The sequence below is a fragment of the Alligator sinensis genome, unplaced genomic scaffold (genome assembly GCF_000455745.1).
Source record: "Alligator sinensis unplaced genomic scaffold, ASM45574v1 scaffold413_1, whole genome shotgun sequence".
Taxonomy (NCBI): Eukaryota; Metazoa; Chordata; order Crocodylia; family Alligatoridae; genus Alligator; species Alligator sinensis.
Window position 1 is genome coordinate 492658 of NW_005842308.1, and position 15676 is coordinate 508333.

The window sequence follows — 15676 nt, forward strand, 5'->3', positions numbered from 1 at the left end:
TTCCCTTCTTCCTTTGAATGTCTGTACACATGGCTCTGGGTACATTTCTCTACCAGAAGAACAAAGCTAGGAAAATTCTTCTACATTATTTGAATGGGTGTATGCAGCCTTTCATTCATTGTACCAGTCTAGTTTTCCCCTTAAGTGAGACTGCTTCAACTAGTTACTAATGGCATTTTCTTTGTCTTCTCCATCCTTCTTGATCTCTCTACTGGTTTTGACATAATCAGCCATTCAATCTTTATTGGCTTCTTTGTCCTTCATTGGCCTTTTTTCTTTAAATTGTCCTCACATGTTTCTTCCCCTGTCTTCCTCAATGTCTCTAAGATCTCCTCATCTTGCTTTCTGTCAGCATTCCTAAAGCTGTTCCTAACTCCACCCTCTGTTTCTATACCCTATCACTGGAAGATTTCATCTACCTTCATGACTAATTTCTGAGAAGTTTGGTCCTCAACTTTTGGTTTTTGCTAAAATGCCAGTCCTTTTCCTTTGCATCCACCCCACTGTGTGCTGTGTTTACATGTCTTGTCCATACACTGACAATCCAATCACTCCTGATTACTATGACCTTCTCTTTGATTTTCTTCAACCCTATCCACGCCACTGAAATTATTACTAGCAAACTTATTTTATTTACTGGTTATTCAAATCACATAATCCCTTTTTGTGTCTTTTCAAAAAATCTATTTTGCTTTCTATACGCATTCCAAACAATCAATTTGGATAGGCTTCAAATTTTAAATGTTTTATACTTAGTAAAGAAATATATTGCAGCAATTAGTAGCCTCTAATCTGATATAAACAGAAAATAGGCTACTGAATCTTAAAACTGGATGATCAATTACATATAGTAATACAAAATGAGTAGAAATAGACAACATGGAAAAAAAGAGAAAATTAGGTAAGGGTTTATAATGAGTGTAACCTTTGTTCTACTATGTTTCATTGAGGTTTTTTTTTTTTTCTGTGTTTTATAGAACTGTCTTATATGAATGTTGCCCTGGCTACATGAGGATGGATGGTATGAGAGGATGCCCAGCAGGTACGTTCTTAGATTCATCTGATCAGCTCTATATATGAGATATCGAGGCTATATATACCAGATTTGCTGTCTGAGTGCCACAGCCTCATTTGATGTCAATGGGAGCTCTATGTTGTCAGCACCATGAGAAAACAGCCCCCAAATATCTAAGACTGAACTCTCAAAATAGAAGAATGACAAGTTAGATGCCATTTTTAAATGCATTTAAAACCCTTCAATTTTGAACATCTGACTATCTGTATGGTTAGTCCTGACAGTTTTTTAATCTACTCATGTAGGCAGATTTCCTAGCATCAGAAGTATCAGTCCCACCATGTGAGGAGGCAGGAACTGGTGAAACTGTCTAAGCATTCCTTAGGTATTTTGAGTCCTGTGTCACTTGTTTCACTGCTTCAAGTAGCCAAGCAGAATTATGCAGGGGAGAGAGAATGTGGAGCCAGTGACTGGATGTGAAATGGCATCAGAATTAGGGGGTGGGTGAGCATTAGAGGAACATTTGAGGTACAAAAGACTACTTAACTCACTAACCATAAAAAGCAACTTTTCCGTTTTTTCAGAACATGAAGTGGAATACTCCTACCCCTCTGTTATTTGTCATGCTATCTTTTCTGTGAAATGAAATTAGAGCTAAGCTGGTGTTTTTTTCAGCAAATAGCAAGTTCACTTAAAACTATGGGTTCCAGCAGTCCTAAAATTATTCATAAGTTTGAGTTGAATTCACTAAACAGTTTCATCTAGGAGTTAAAAAAAAAGAATCTAGGTTCACAAAGTTAGAGGGAGAGCTGTTATCCTCCTTTTTTCAATAGGATGTGAGAGAGACAAATTCAATTCCCTTTTCTCTGGGAGGGGATATGAACCCATGCTACTCATCTCATGCTATAGGCCAGGTGGGAAAGGGGTGCAGGTAATGAGGGTTCTCACTATATTCTCTGTTGATACTCTTCCATTTGGTATAAATACATCTTTACTAGATCAGGTAGTGTAATCCAGATGTCCAAATTCAAGTGAGTGACTGAACAACAAGGTTAGCATTTTGCTCACTCTCTGGCTCAGCAAAAGTTCAAGCCACCATAGAAGGGTATCGACAGGAGAGACAACAAGCATAATTTACAGTTTCTTCCTTATATGGGCTTGCAAATTTAGCCTTGTACATTTAGCAAATAAATGCCCCAAAAGGAAATGTTTCAACTTGAATGGGACATTTGGCCTGAGGCTGGAGTTCGTTTTCATCATTTTTTTCATTCAGCAAATAATTTAAGTCAATTATTCATGTATTCCTAAATGTATATTGCCAATTTTAACTTAATTTGAATAGTTTGTAATTCTTTCTTGAAAAAGTTTTAGATGAAAGAGTTCCATGTCATACATTTTATCATGCAGTAGGAATCATGGCAGTAGATTTGATTCTCAAAGTTTGCCACCATTATTGAAGAATTTACAGTAATCACTTGTTTATTTCAGTTGCTCCTATTGATCATGTTTATGGTACCCTGGGCATCGTTGGAGCTACCTCCACACAACAATATTCCGATATGTCAAAGCTGAGAGAAGAAATTGAAGGAAAAGGATCGTTCACATTCTTTGCACCAAGCAATGAAGCTTGGAACCTGTTGGAGCCAGTAACTACATATTTATATATTTATGATTCCTTATTTTAGGATAGCATAAAATTAACCATGGAGCTGTACACCAAATAAGAAGGCATTATGACTGTTCTATATTAATAGAGATTATACATTTAAACACATTTTGTCTATTTGGTATTTAGAGCTGTGTTGGAAGGACATAGATATTTTACATATTTACAGATATTTTTTCCTTAAATCGTAGAAACGTTCAACATTTGTGAATAGTACCTGTTTGAGCATGAGCATCATTATTGTGTTCAAAACAGCACTGAAAATAGTAGAAATACCAGCAAAGGAATATAGTAATTGCTCTGTTTGTTGGTGACCCTGGGGAACTTTTCCTATAATAACAAAATCTAATACTGATTTAATTCAGATCAAATATCTCATACGACTTATTTAGGTGGTGAGCCCTGTTGTCTTTGATCTTAAGCAAATCAATTTAGGGAATATTTTAGCTAGCCAAAGATTAGTAAGAAAGGAACTGAAATGTTTGCCTAGTCAGAAGAAATATATGTTCAAAACTATATTGAAAGCATATGTTTTGACAAAGATATATAAGTATATATTAACTATATATCTAGTTGATTGGAAGAATGTCCTTAATATGTCTAACTGAATCTTCTTCCTCAGGAAATTCATAAGAATTTGATTGACAACGTAAATATTGAACTGTATAATGCTCTCCATCACCATATGCTAAATAAGCGTATGTTGACAAAGGATCTTAAGAATGGCATGACTGTTGTATCTATGTACAATGACCTGAAACTGCTTATTAACCACTACCCTAATGGGGTAAGTTTGTCATAAGTATCTTTTATACAGTATTTCATATTTTCACTTCCCTTTACTTTAATATTTTTTATGTAAAGAAGAGAGAAGGTCATGGTGGGATTAGTGCTCAACATAGATTCATAGATGTTTGGATTGGAAGGGACCTCAGTAGATCATCGAGTCTGAGCCCCTGCCCTGGGCAGGAAAGTTATGGACATGTTAGTAATGCTTCTAATGTTACAAATGTTAAAATAAAATCTATTTATAAAGGACACGTTCATACACTGAAAGCTAAATTTTAAAGAAAGGGTTAAGTTACATGGGCTAATTATTATTAGAAAAAGAAAGCAAACTCCAAATTTTCCTTTAAACAGAGGGACCCTTCTGTGACTGAGAGAGACTATTATAATAATACATCTAAACAGATAGATATTCTGTTTAGATGTGTGTCATGTGTCACAAAACACATTTTGATCAAATCCTTTGTTCCAAGGACTGCACGTGAAAGAAATATTCAATGCCATGAGAGTATCTATTATCTTCATTTTAGAAGGGCCATAGTCAAGTCGCTAGTGTTTTTGTTCTCTTTGATTCATGGAAACTGTTAAATCAACACTTAGAAGATCACAAGCCAAAAGAAACAAACTTTTTTTATCCATTTAAGGGGAATGGAACATAAATCTAAATAACTGTGATTAGGTAATGGAGTTAGATGATGAGATCAAAGTGACCTGAACATATAGATCTATTATTAGATGTTTTCTAGGTGTTTTCCAAGGGAAAAAAAATTCCAACATTTCAAGTATTAAAATTCACCTTCATCTTAACTCAAAAGTGAAGGAAAACATAATAAATACATTGTCACTGTCTAATACTTGCTTTGACTATTATATGAGATACATGCCAAGTGTACTGTCAAATGCGTGTTAACATTTTCTTGCTTGATTCTTTAAACATAGGTTGTTACTGTTAACTGTGCCAGGATCATCCATGGCAATCAGATTGCTACAAATGGCGTTGTTCATGTCATCGACCGTGTCCTGACCCCTGTTGGAAATACTATTCAAGATTACCTGGAAGCTGAGGATGATCTCTCATCCCTTAGAGTGAGTGGGGAAAAATGCTAAAAAACCCCCCACTTCTTTGATATTGTAATTCTCTGTCTCTCTCTCTTATGTTTAGATATAAGAAAGTAGTTATAGACTGTGAGGAAAATAAAAGAAATTAAGGACTAGTCCACCAAATAATGCAATGTGAAAGGACAATACATGTTTCCAGTAGGGGCTCAATCCTGTACTTCAGAGGATCTTTTAAGTAATGTCAGTAAGGCAGATTATGTTGTGTGCCTAATTCTTTAAGAACTGTGGTATTTAGCCCATGCAAGGAAAAGTTGCAGGACCCAGCCCCACTTGAATAAGATGACATTTACAGACGAGCATGGATGCAATAAAGACAATGCCAATTGGCATTAGAGCGTAGCAGATCTTACTGGTCTCAAAAGGCTGACAGACATATGGGAAGGTGATGTGCCAGAGCCACAGCACTGGCCTACTAGGGAATCTACCCAGACCTCTCTTCCTCTTCTGGAGCTGAGGGATTCTTTATTCCTTTCTTTTCTACTTTCTCCTCCTTCTCTTTTCCATAGAAGAAGAGGAAAGTTAGAAGCAGCAGGGTCCTCTTTGTACAACAAAGAGGTAAGATATAGGAAGAACCTGCCCTTCTGTGTATCCTTGCTTCCCTGCTTTACTAGCAGTAGTGACCAGGGATCCTGGTTTTCTCTGATCTAAAAAAAAAAATCCCAATTTTTGGTTAAAAAAAGAGGAACCCCAAATCCACATTTTTCCATGATTAAAATGAAACACAACTATATATACATTGATTTATAAGTGGTGCTTCATTTTAATCATGGAAAATGTGGATTTGAGGTTACTTTTTTTTTAACTGAAAATTGGGGATTTTTTTAAATCAGAGAAACCCAGGATCCCTGTTAGTGACATACTTAACACAGTATATAATTATACATTCATTCTGGAAAGGCAAAGAGGAGATACAAGGCAAAATGTAGCTCTTGTTTTAAAATAAGTCCAGAAATATTAAAATAAGATCATTTTAATAAATTGTTCAACAACATTTTCAAGCATATTGGACCACTGGACTGAAAGGCATCTCCTTGGTAAATGGGTTCAGTCCCTTTCTATTCCAGGCAACCAAGTTGTATACCTTTTTTTATAAACTATAGTCAATGTACATTATTTGTATTTATAGTTTCAGTTGGGTGTTTTGTGATGGCTGAATCTAAACATATTATATGGACTGATTGGTCTCCACCTCTGTCAGTAGAGTTGCAGCACATTTGCTTCAGTGTTAATGGTAACTAAATCTCTCTTAGCATCTGCTAAATCATCAGAAAAAGTTGGAACATTAAGCCCAGGCATTCTAGAGATTTAAATTTCTTACCATTTACTTGTTTTTGTAGTTTTGCAGTCTTCTGGAGCATATTGTTATTAATTTCAACCTAAAATATTTGGATAAACATCCTAGAACGCTAAAACATGATCTCATTTACAGAGAATTTTATGGGTCAAATTTCACCTGCAGATTCATATGCACAAATCCCAGGGTTTTCACTGGAACTTTGAGTATACACAGACAGGATTTGTCTAAATTTTCTATGTTAAGGGCATTGTGAGAGGCTATGTTCTCTGGCAGGGAATATGTTTTCACGCTGATTCAATAAGCAGCAAATTTCTTTTCTAGGCTGCTTCCATTGCATCAGGGGTTTTGGATACACTTGGAAAACCTGGTCATTATACACTTTTTGCTCCTACCAATGAAGCTTTTGAGAAACTGCCAAGGGGAGTCCTGGAAAGGATCATGGGTGACAAGGTGGCTGCTGAAGGTATTTCAATGATTTTATCTGTTTGCTTCTGAAAAATTCAAATATGAAATTCAGACACAATCAGATCAGGAGTTAGAAACTAAGAAATTGTAAAACCTCCAGAATCACTGAAAATGTATGAACATTATAACTGTTTATATGTTTCTAATAGGAAAGGATCTCAGTTTTATAGTTCAGATAGAGTTGCAAAGGGGCATCTGACTTAGGTTTTGACCCAAACTCATCCCATAAATAAGTCTTCCATAATAAGGATCTATGCAATCTATGGGCTAAAGTCTGACTGGAAATAACAGTAGCAATTTGTTAAGTGAAGCGCTATGCACCTGTCTTGTGCTGAGTCAGTAATAATGAACTGAAGGTTATGCTATTGTTTATTATAGGAAAAGTGCAGTCAAGACAATTTGACCTCTTTAGCAATTAACAAAAATAGGCAGATTCCTAAATCCAATTGAAATTAATTGGGGATGGGGGAGGGGTAAACATGTCCTGACTAACTTGGGAATCTCCCCATTAAAACTCAGGATCTTATCTTACTCCAAGGTAAGATTTTACCCTATAAGCTTTAATTTTGATCTTATGCTCACTGCTTTAATTTTGATCTTATGCTCACTACATGCTCAATTAATGCAAAGCAATAATCTATAAAGCAGTTTGAGCTGGACTAAACTATTTCCAAACTCAGTGTCTACACACAGGCCCAGGACAGTATCAATTTGAGCCAGGAAGGATCAGCCCTGGGCTCCGGGTGGCAGCATTGGGAGGTAGAGGGGCTGGCTGGGGCATGAGGATGCAGAAAGTGTGGAGCCATGTGGCTGCAGTCTAGCCCCCAACTTGGTGGGCTGACCAGGAGCAATTTATACCCACTGTCAGTGTCTACACACGTGTTTAATCACAGTAAATTACTCCAGCACAAGATAGTACTGTCCCCAACAGTACTACAAACAGACCACAAACAGTGTAAATTAATTTACTGCAATCTAATATTGTCACACACGTAGACAGTGACACTTTACTCTGCAGTCATTAGTCTACTTAACAGTGAGCACATCTACACAAGACACTGTGGTGATGTAGCTCGTCACTATTGAGCATTGCTACTGCACAGTAGGGTCAGAAAATGACCCATGCACTTCCAGGACTACACAATAATTGTGGTTACTGTGCAGTAATGGGAGTTACTGTGAATTTATTTAGTACTTGCTAACTGCTAAAGTATGTACTAAATGACTGTGCAGTCAGGTGCATGTGTAGACATGCTCAGTGAAGCGCATGTGTAGTTGTGGCCACTGAGGCAGAACTCACATTGGTTTAATGGACATTATATTTGTAGCAGGACTACTGAATCATCAGCCCCCACTAGAGAAACAAGAATATAGTGGGTCAAATCAACATATGGTGTAACCTTTGTAGATTTTAGTGGAAATATATTGACTCGGTCCAGTGTAGGATCTGATACAATTTTACTACTGAGGAAGAATCATATAATGATAATTATGCAATGCACTTCAAACAATAGAGATAATACCAGTTTCCCTGTTCTACTAACACATATTTGCATAAATAAGCTGAAGACAGTGTAATAGTATTATTTTAAAATGTTACTCATCACTAAACCCCAGTCCTTGATCAGATTGCCTTGCAAAGGTATCATAGCACTCTCTAACACACTTACCTACAGTTGTGTGCTACCTAGGAATAAGAATTCTGTAACAACCAAGCTATCAAATGGGAGACTATGCATCTAAAAGTAATGAACATTGACTACATCCATTTGTACCTCATAAAAATTTACTTTCCGTAAAAGGAAAAGGAAGTCCCATTAGAATCATTATTGTTGGAATTGCAGTTAGCATCTGTCCTTCCCATTAAAAAAAGGCAGTTACTGACTAGTGCAAGAGTGAGTATTTCCCTCTTGCTTCAAATTACCAGAAAAGGTCCCAAGGGATTCAAAATAAGTGTAAAAGCAGGATGTCTGGAAATAATCTATGGAAACCTCTGCAACTGCAGTTTCTGTATGTATCATCATGACTATTTAAGGTGCTTTTCTAGGTTAACTGCAAAGAGCATTTTTTTGCTTATGTCTTTTCTTAAGCTTCTTTTTGCAGTTATAAAATGTGTTTCCAAAAATGTGGGGGATTACCCCCAATTTTTTTTTTTTTAGTAATACACAGGACATTTTTAAGGCTAAATCCTGTTTCAACTTCACACAGCTAACAATATTTGTGTAACTGTGCAACTACAATTTTGGACCCTAACCTGTAGTTTGGTTTCTATTTGTACTTGTGGTGCAAGAGGATCACCCTACATGTGTACTTGCTGGAAGTGTGATGGAGGAAAAAGAGGACAGTGTTCTGTCATCTGAGTATTTATTCACCAAGGCGCCCCTGGGGGTTACAAGAAATAATGGCCACAAGCTAGCAGAGAGCAGATTTAGATTGGACATTAGGAAGAACTTCTTCACAGTTCGAGTGGCCAAGGTCTGGAACGGGCTCCCAAGGGAGGTGGTGCTCTCCCCTACCCTGGGGGTCTTCAAGAGGAGGTTAGATGAGCATCTAGCTGGGGTCATCTAAACCCAGCACTCATCTAGATCCAGTACTCTTTCCTGCTTATGCAGGGGGTCGAACTCGATGATCTATTGAGGTCCCTTCCGACCCTAACATCTATGAATCTATGAATCTTTTAACCTAGTAATTAGGGAATGTCTCTAGGTGAAAGATGAGTCAGGTTCTAGTTACAGCTCACCCAGAGGAGGTTTGAACCTGCACTACTTACTTTAGTGACAAGTACTGTAAACACAAAACCATGGGAAAGGTATAATTGAGGGCTCCCCCACTTTACCTTGCATTTAATATTCATTAGAGAAAATGGGCAAATAACACTGAAACTATTCCTGCCTGATAGGGAACAGGAGCCCAGGCTAGAAGTTAAGACTGCCTCCTCAGTATCCATCTCAATGAACCACTCTTCTAATTTGCTACCTCCTGGCCCTACATAACTTTCTCTTCTGGCTGCCCATTGGGCCAGCTTCAAGAGTAATGTTGGAAACAGTTCTCTGTAAAGTCTAGCCAGTGGTTTAGTAGTTAGTGCAATTTCATAGAATCATAGAAAACTAGGGTTGGAAGGGACCTCAAGAGGTCATCTAGTCCCAACTAAGGAGGTATTACAACAAACCTGTTAGGTATTGTAGGAACTGATGAAAAATAAAGAAGATTATTCAAGGTTAGTTTGCAACAACACCAATTTAGTCACAATCCATTAAACTGTTTTATGTAACCCTGTTACCATTAAGCACCTGTACATAAATGTTTTATTTTTCCCCCCTCAGCTCTCATCAAGTTCCATATTTTAAATACTCTCCAGTGCTCTGAAGCCATCATGGGTGGAGCAGTCTATGAGACCTTGGAAGGAAATACAGTGGAAGTGGGATGTGATGGTGAAAGCTTGACTGTAAATGGAATCAAGATGGTAAAGAACAAAGATATTGTGACAAGTAATGGTGTCATTCACCTCATTGATAAAGTGCTGATTCCTGATTCTGGTGAGTGACAGCTATAAAATTGTATATGTACCAGAATATTTTTTTACTAGATGGCATTTTCAGATATCTACACTGGCTGGGTTGTTGAGTGGACTTACCTGTGTATTTCCTTGGGACTTATTCAACATCCCTATACCCATGCAAGCTACGACTGACTTTCTTTTCCTTTTATGATTTGCAGCTAAGCAAGTCATTGAGCTTGGAGGTGCCCAGCAGACCACCTTCACAGACCTGATGGCACAGCTTGGATTGGCTTCTTCTCTAAGACCAGAGGGTCAATACACCCTGTTGGCTCCTCTGAATGGTGCTTTCTCTGGTATGTAATATTAGAAAAGAGTCAGCTCTCTCTCTTACATAGTATCAAAATATGTTAAAATCATATTTGCTGACATCATGGCTTTCTAGAGGAATTTTTTTCCCTTGTGTTTATTTTATGACCCAATGAAATGATGACATTTAGAATGAGAGAAGTTTTGTCCTTTTCGATACACATGTTCAGTGAAATTCATTATACTAAAGAGAAATCATAAAAGGCCTGATCTTAAGTCTACACAGTTTTCTTATGCCAATGATATCGATACTTGTTTGGTCATTGGAAATATTTGACCTAAAATAAAATGCAAAATATACATCAATGTTTAACAGAAATGAGTGAATGTAACAATATATTAGTGACTATTTGTCTAAAGAACCCCCAATTCACATGATTTATATTTTCAACCTTTCTTATTTACTGTCAATATACTCTTCAGAACCCCACACATTTGCTAATATGACCAATGTAATATATACAATAGGTATCTGATGATTTGAAATGGTAGCAGTCATATGGTCATCCTGAAAACTCTTCTGTGTTGGCAAACACCCAAACACAGAACAGAAGCAACATCATGTGATTTTGGACATCCAAGCATAGAGTAAATTACAGATGGCAAATACTTACCTCAAAAGTTGCAACAGACACTTCACTAACCAATCCAAACAATGAAATACACCTATGTATTAGTTTCCCAATAATTTCCACCAATAGGTTAGTAGCTTTTTCAGAGACAATTTTTAATCACAGAAGGGTATAAATTACTGATTTACACTTGCTGAATAGTTGGCCTAAATTTACAGAAATCTAAGTTGCAAAACAAATCCAAGAATTTTGAATAAATTACTATAATCTGTGCAATAAATGTACCTGAATGCAAGAATCATTTATATATTGTGTTTTAAATTTAATAGATGATACCTTGAGGATGGATCAACGTCTTCTGAAACTGATCCTGCAGAACCATGTTTTGAAAGTGAAAATTGGCCTCAATGAGCTCTACAATGGACAGGAATTGGAGACCTTGGGAGGAAAATTGCTCAGAGTCTTTGTGTACCGCACAGTAAGTAAAGGAGGACATAAATATCCTATCTCTGACAAATAAAATGAAACCAAACCCTTACACAGAGTGTAAGCTCAGTTGAATGGATAATGATATTGGTGTTATAGTTATGCTCACTATTAAAAGTCAAATGATAAGCCTTTACACCACTGTACATGAGAGGGTTTGGGTTTTTTATTTTTATTTTGCTGTATTATAAACTTTATGTAAATGGAACTTTGCCTGAATAGAAACTCAATGGAAAGCAAAGTAAAGGCTTCAAGATTTGACTCATAATAAAGAGTTCAAAGTCTTAGTTTAAAAACAACTAACAACACTTTTCAAGTGAAGCCAGTAATCAGCATGGGAAATATTTACATATTTATTTTACACCTATGTAATGGCTTCTTTTTGCACAATACCTGTTACTGATCTTTAAAAAATAGAAAATTTGCAAAGGAGGAGCTGGATAAATTATGTTTTTAAATGATAGGGGTTGCAAATGAGGTCTCATTTCTTCCAAATAGCTTGTCATTATCAGAGCTCTGCTGTTGGGTCACTTTTCTTTTTCTCTTTTAATCAGGCTGTATGTATTGAAAATTCATGTATGGTGAGAGGAAGTAAAGAAGGAAGGAATGGTATTATTCACCTTTTCAGAGAGATCATCAAACCAGCAGAAAAATCACTGCATGAAACACTAAAGAATGATAAACGCTTTAGGTAAGGCAGTCTTTTGACAGCATAGAAATCTCTGTGGAGACTGTCTATGTAGACTAGGCCTGGTTAGAAAAAGTCATGTTTTTGACAAAAATAGGGGGCAGGGGAAGGGAAGGTGTTCCCTTGCTGCCCCTCTTCCCCACTGCCTCTATTTTCTAATCAGCCATAGCAGAGACATAGGAAATTGTTATAGTATTGTTATAAAGTCTCACTCTGAGCACCAGTCCAGTTTTTTTATAACATTTGTGTGGCAATAGGAGCCCAGAACAACATTACATTTCCCACTTGGAAATTCTCCAGGACAAAGAGGGGCCCTGGCACTGCAGGTCTGTTTTCATGGCCTTACTTGGCCCCTTCCATTCAACTAGTGGTAAATCTAGAGGGAACAGCAAGGCCCTAGAAGGGTTTTGGCCAAAATGTTTTCAATAGGACTATTTGTGGAGTAAGGTACTACTCATTGGGTGTGTCTACATGAGATGTTTACTGCAGAATTGCCTAATTAGCTGCACAGTAAATTTTAATTTTGCATCTCCTCTTCCTCCATTCTCCCTCTTCCTTGAAATCACTTGACCTAATCACAAGGGAAAGTACTAGAAATGTTTTCTTTCCTAAGAAAACAGACTTGTATGCTCCATAAGTTTCTTTCCAAATGTATTTTGTGAAGAAATCTATGGGAACTGAGATATAACAGAACATGTGTTTTTTCTCTGATTAGCACATTTCTCAGTCTGGTGAAAGCTGCAGATTTAGAAGACCTTCTTACACTGCCTGGAGAATGGACTCTGTTTGTCCCAACCAATGATGCCTTTAGAGGGCTGACTAATGAGGAAAAGGAAATATTAATCAGTAAGTAGCAGAACAGAACTACAAATGTAATTAGCAGGGCTGAAATCCTGGACCCATTGAATGAATGGCACAAACCCCCACTGAATTCAATAGAGAAGGATTTGAATATAAGGGCAAATACAGACCTTACATTTAGATAGACTTAACTAAGGTTAGGTTAACTAGCATCTAAGCTATGCTGCTTGCAGAAAATCACATAAATTGGACTGATTCTACCTTTGGCTTTTTGAATGTCTGTACCTAGCCTAAGTGCAGATCTGTAGAAACATTCAGGGAGGTTAAATCAGGAAAAAAATGGCTGGTCAGAACTAAATTAGTTCACCTGAGGTGTTGAACTGGGAGCGTAGAAAATGTTGATGTTCTTTTCATAATAAAATGAAATCAGATTCCAAAATATCAACATTATCCCTGAACTGTAATTAGCTTACCCACCCCCACCAACTCTAGGTTGCAACCAAGCACAACTAACTTTATTGGCATATTTCTCGAACACAATGAAAAGTTTGTCATAACTTTAATGGGAGCAGAATAGTGTATAGATAGAGGTGTAAATTGTCATTATTCATGTCTGTGAGGTGCTATCACAGTGAGTGATTATGATAGGTTAGATGTCAATTTCATAGACATCATCAGGGCTGGAAGGGACCTCGGAAGATCATCGAGTCCAGCCCCCCGCCCAAAGGGCAGGAAGTCAGCTGGGGTCATAGGATCCCAGCAAGATAAGCATCCAGTTTCATCTTGAAGGTGTTCAATGAAGGCGCTTGAACCACCTCCGGTGGCAGGCTGTTCCAGACCTTGGGGGCTCGGACAGTAAAGAAGTTCTTCCTTATGTCCAGCCTGAAACGATCTTGAAGTAGTTTGTGACCATTCGACCTCGTCATCCCTTGGGGCGCTCTGGTGAACAAACGTTCCCCCAGATGCTGGTGGTCACCCCTGATAAACTTGTAGGTGGCCATCAGATCATTAGCTGTTTCATTGCTAATCATTTTAAGAACTCTGGACTTTTGGAGAGAGTTTACATACAGAATCACTTTTTTCACTCTGACAATTCATATGCAGCAGGGGTTCCCAAACCATGATACATGTACAGCTGGGAGTATACAAGACATTTCTGGATGGTATGCAGGATAAAGTGTGTAATGGCAGATTTAATTTTCATTTTAATAATAATTGGCTTTTAAGGGGTTAAAATAGAAAATGTATGCTGGTAGATGTGTGAAGGTGGTAAATCTGGAAGGAGGTACTTAATAAGTAAAAAGTTGGGAACCTCTGATATACAGAATTGATGATATTTTACTTTTTCAAATAGTTTAGCTTGTGAAAATTTAATATTGCAGGCTGTTTAAAAGCAATCTTATTCTATTCATAATAAGCTTGATGCTGCATTACACTTGTTGTTTGTGGGATTTACATTGGAATAGAACAGACTGGAGCATTCAGAGGCATAATGTTTAGAAGCAAGTGACTAATGCTGAAAGTTATTTTATTCTATATGTTTTTATACCACTATTATCACTATACTATCTGAGTATGAACCAGTAGTTCACTAAATGATGTGACTAACTCCTTTCATATGTTTGGTTCATTTTCTCTCTATCATCTTTTTGTCAGCAGAAGTAATATATCCAAATACAAAAATCTCATCTCTTGTGACTGCCTAAAAAATAGGTGAAATGAGGCTTATCCCATGATATCTTAAAAAATCAACTAAATAACATTATTTAATGTTGTTGTTTTTTGGGTTTTTTTTTATATAGGGGACAAAAATGCTCTCAGGAACATTATTCTTTATCACCTGACACAAGGAATTTTCATTGGCAGTGGTTTTGAACCTGGAGTGACAAACATCCTCAAAACTATCCAAGGCAGTAAACTGTACTTGAAAACAGTAAGTTTGGTTAAACAAATTCTCCTGATACACCTTGTAATAAAGATTTGGCATGTCATGACCATGAATTGAATGTGCACTACAGAAAGACATCTCTACTTGAAGAATATGCAACTGCTAGAATGATAAAATGCATTTCTTGGAAATATACAGGTTCACTATCTTGTGTTCTCTCATTATTGTTTCTTAGGTAAATGACACGCTTCTGGTGAATGACCTGAAGTCAAAGGAATCTGATCTCATGACAACTAATGGTGTCATTCATGTTGTAGATAAGCTCTTGTATCCAGCAGGTGAGTATCATAAGGGGAAAAAATTCACATCATGGGTCCAGATTCTCTTCCACCTATTAGGCACAGAAGCTTTCTTAGGTGCCCAAGTATGAGTCTATTTCACCCTGCTTAACTCCCTGAAAATAAACTAATGCATCTACTTTGGTAACACACCACTATCTGCACCTTCAGACCGAGTCATAAAAAAACAATGGTGCTATAACAAACAAACAAGCTATAATGGGGGAGTGCACAGCTACAGCAATGTAGCTGCTGGTCACGTGTAGACACCTGTTGATGCTACGTTGCTGTAGTGCATTGCTAAACCAATGGAGCATCACATATAGATGTGCCCTATGTTTGTTGATTTTTTTCATAAAGTCACCTCCTTTATGCAAAGTAGAAAAAAGGAAACTTTGTCTTATTATTAATATTACAGATGACTTTCATCTGATACAGCGATATCTTTTTAAACTGCAAAAACATCTCCAACCAAAAGAAAAATATAGGATGGTCCAAATTATTATCCCAACCAATTATGTGTGATGAGAGCAAGAGACAAACAGAAGTGGAAGAAAAGATTTGGACTCAATATTATCAGTGTCTGTTATAATCACAACCCCTTCTGGTCATTGAGAATGATGACCAAAGGAAGTAGTTATGGTTGCTTGTGCCCAATATACATTAATGCTACTTCTTCCAGGCATTATT

At 37.1% G+C, this 15676-nt stretch overlaps 1 protein-coding gene across 11 annotated transcripts in view; it reads left to right on the forward strand.

The window, feature by feature from the left end:
• The window catches only part of POSTN (periostin), a 47677-nt gene that overhangs the window by 15788 nt on the left and 16213 nt on the right, over positions 1–15676 (forward strand). For all 11 annotated transcript variants that reach the window (XM_006028378.2, XM_006028377.2, XM_025209791.1 and 8 more), the window contains exons 3-14: positions 978–1042; positions 2504–2661; positions 3304–3468; positions 4407–4553; positions 6205–6346; positions 9672–9884; positions 10066–10200; positions 11115–11263; positions 11826–11962; positions 12675–12805; positions 14563–14693; positions 14884–14986. In XM_006028378.2, coding sequence (XP_006028440.1) covers positions 978–1042; positions 2504–2661; positions 3304–3468; positions 4407–4553; positions 6205–6346; positions 9672–9884; positions 10066–10200; positions 11115–11263; positions 11826–11962; positions 12675–12805; positions 14563–14693; positions 14884–14986 — 1676 coding nt within the window. The remainder of the gene's footprint in view (positions 1–977; positions 1043–2503; positions 2662–3303; positions 3469–4406; positions 4554–6204; positions 6347–9671; positions 9885–10065; positions 10201–11114; positions 11264–11825; positions 11963–12674; positions 12806–14562; positions 14694–14883; positions 14987–15676) is intronic.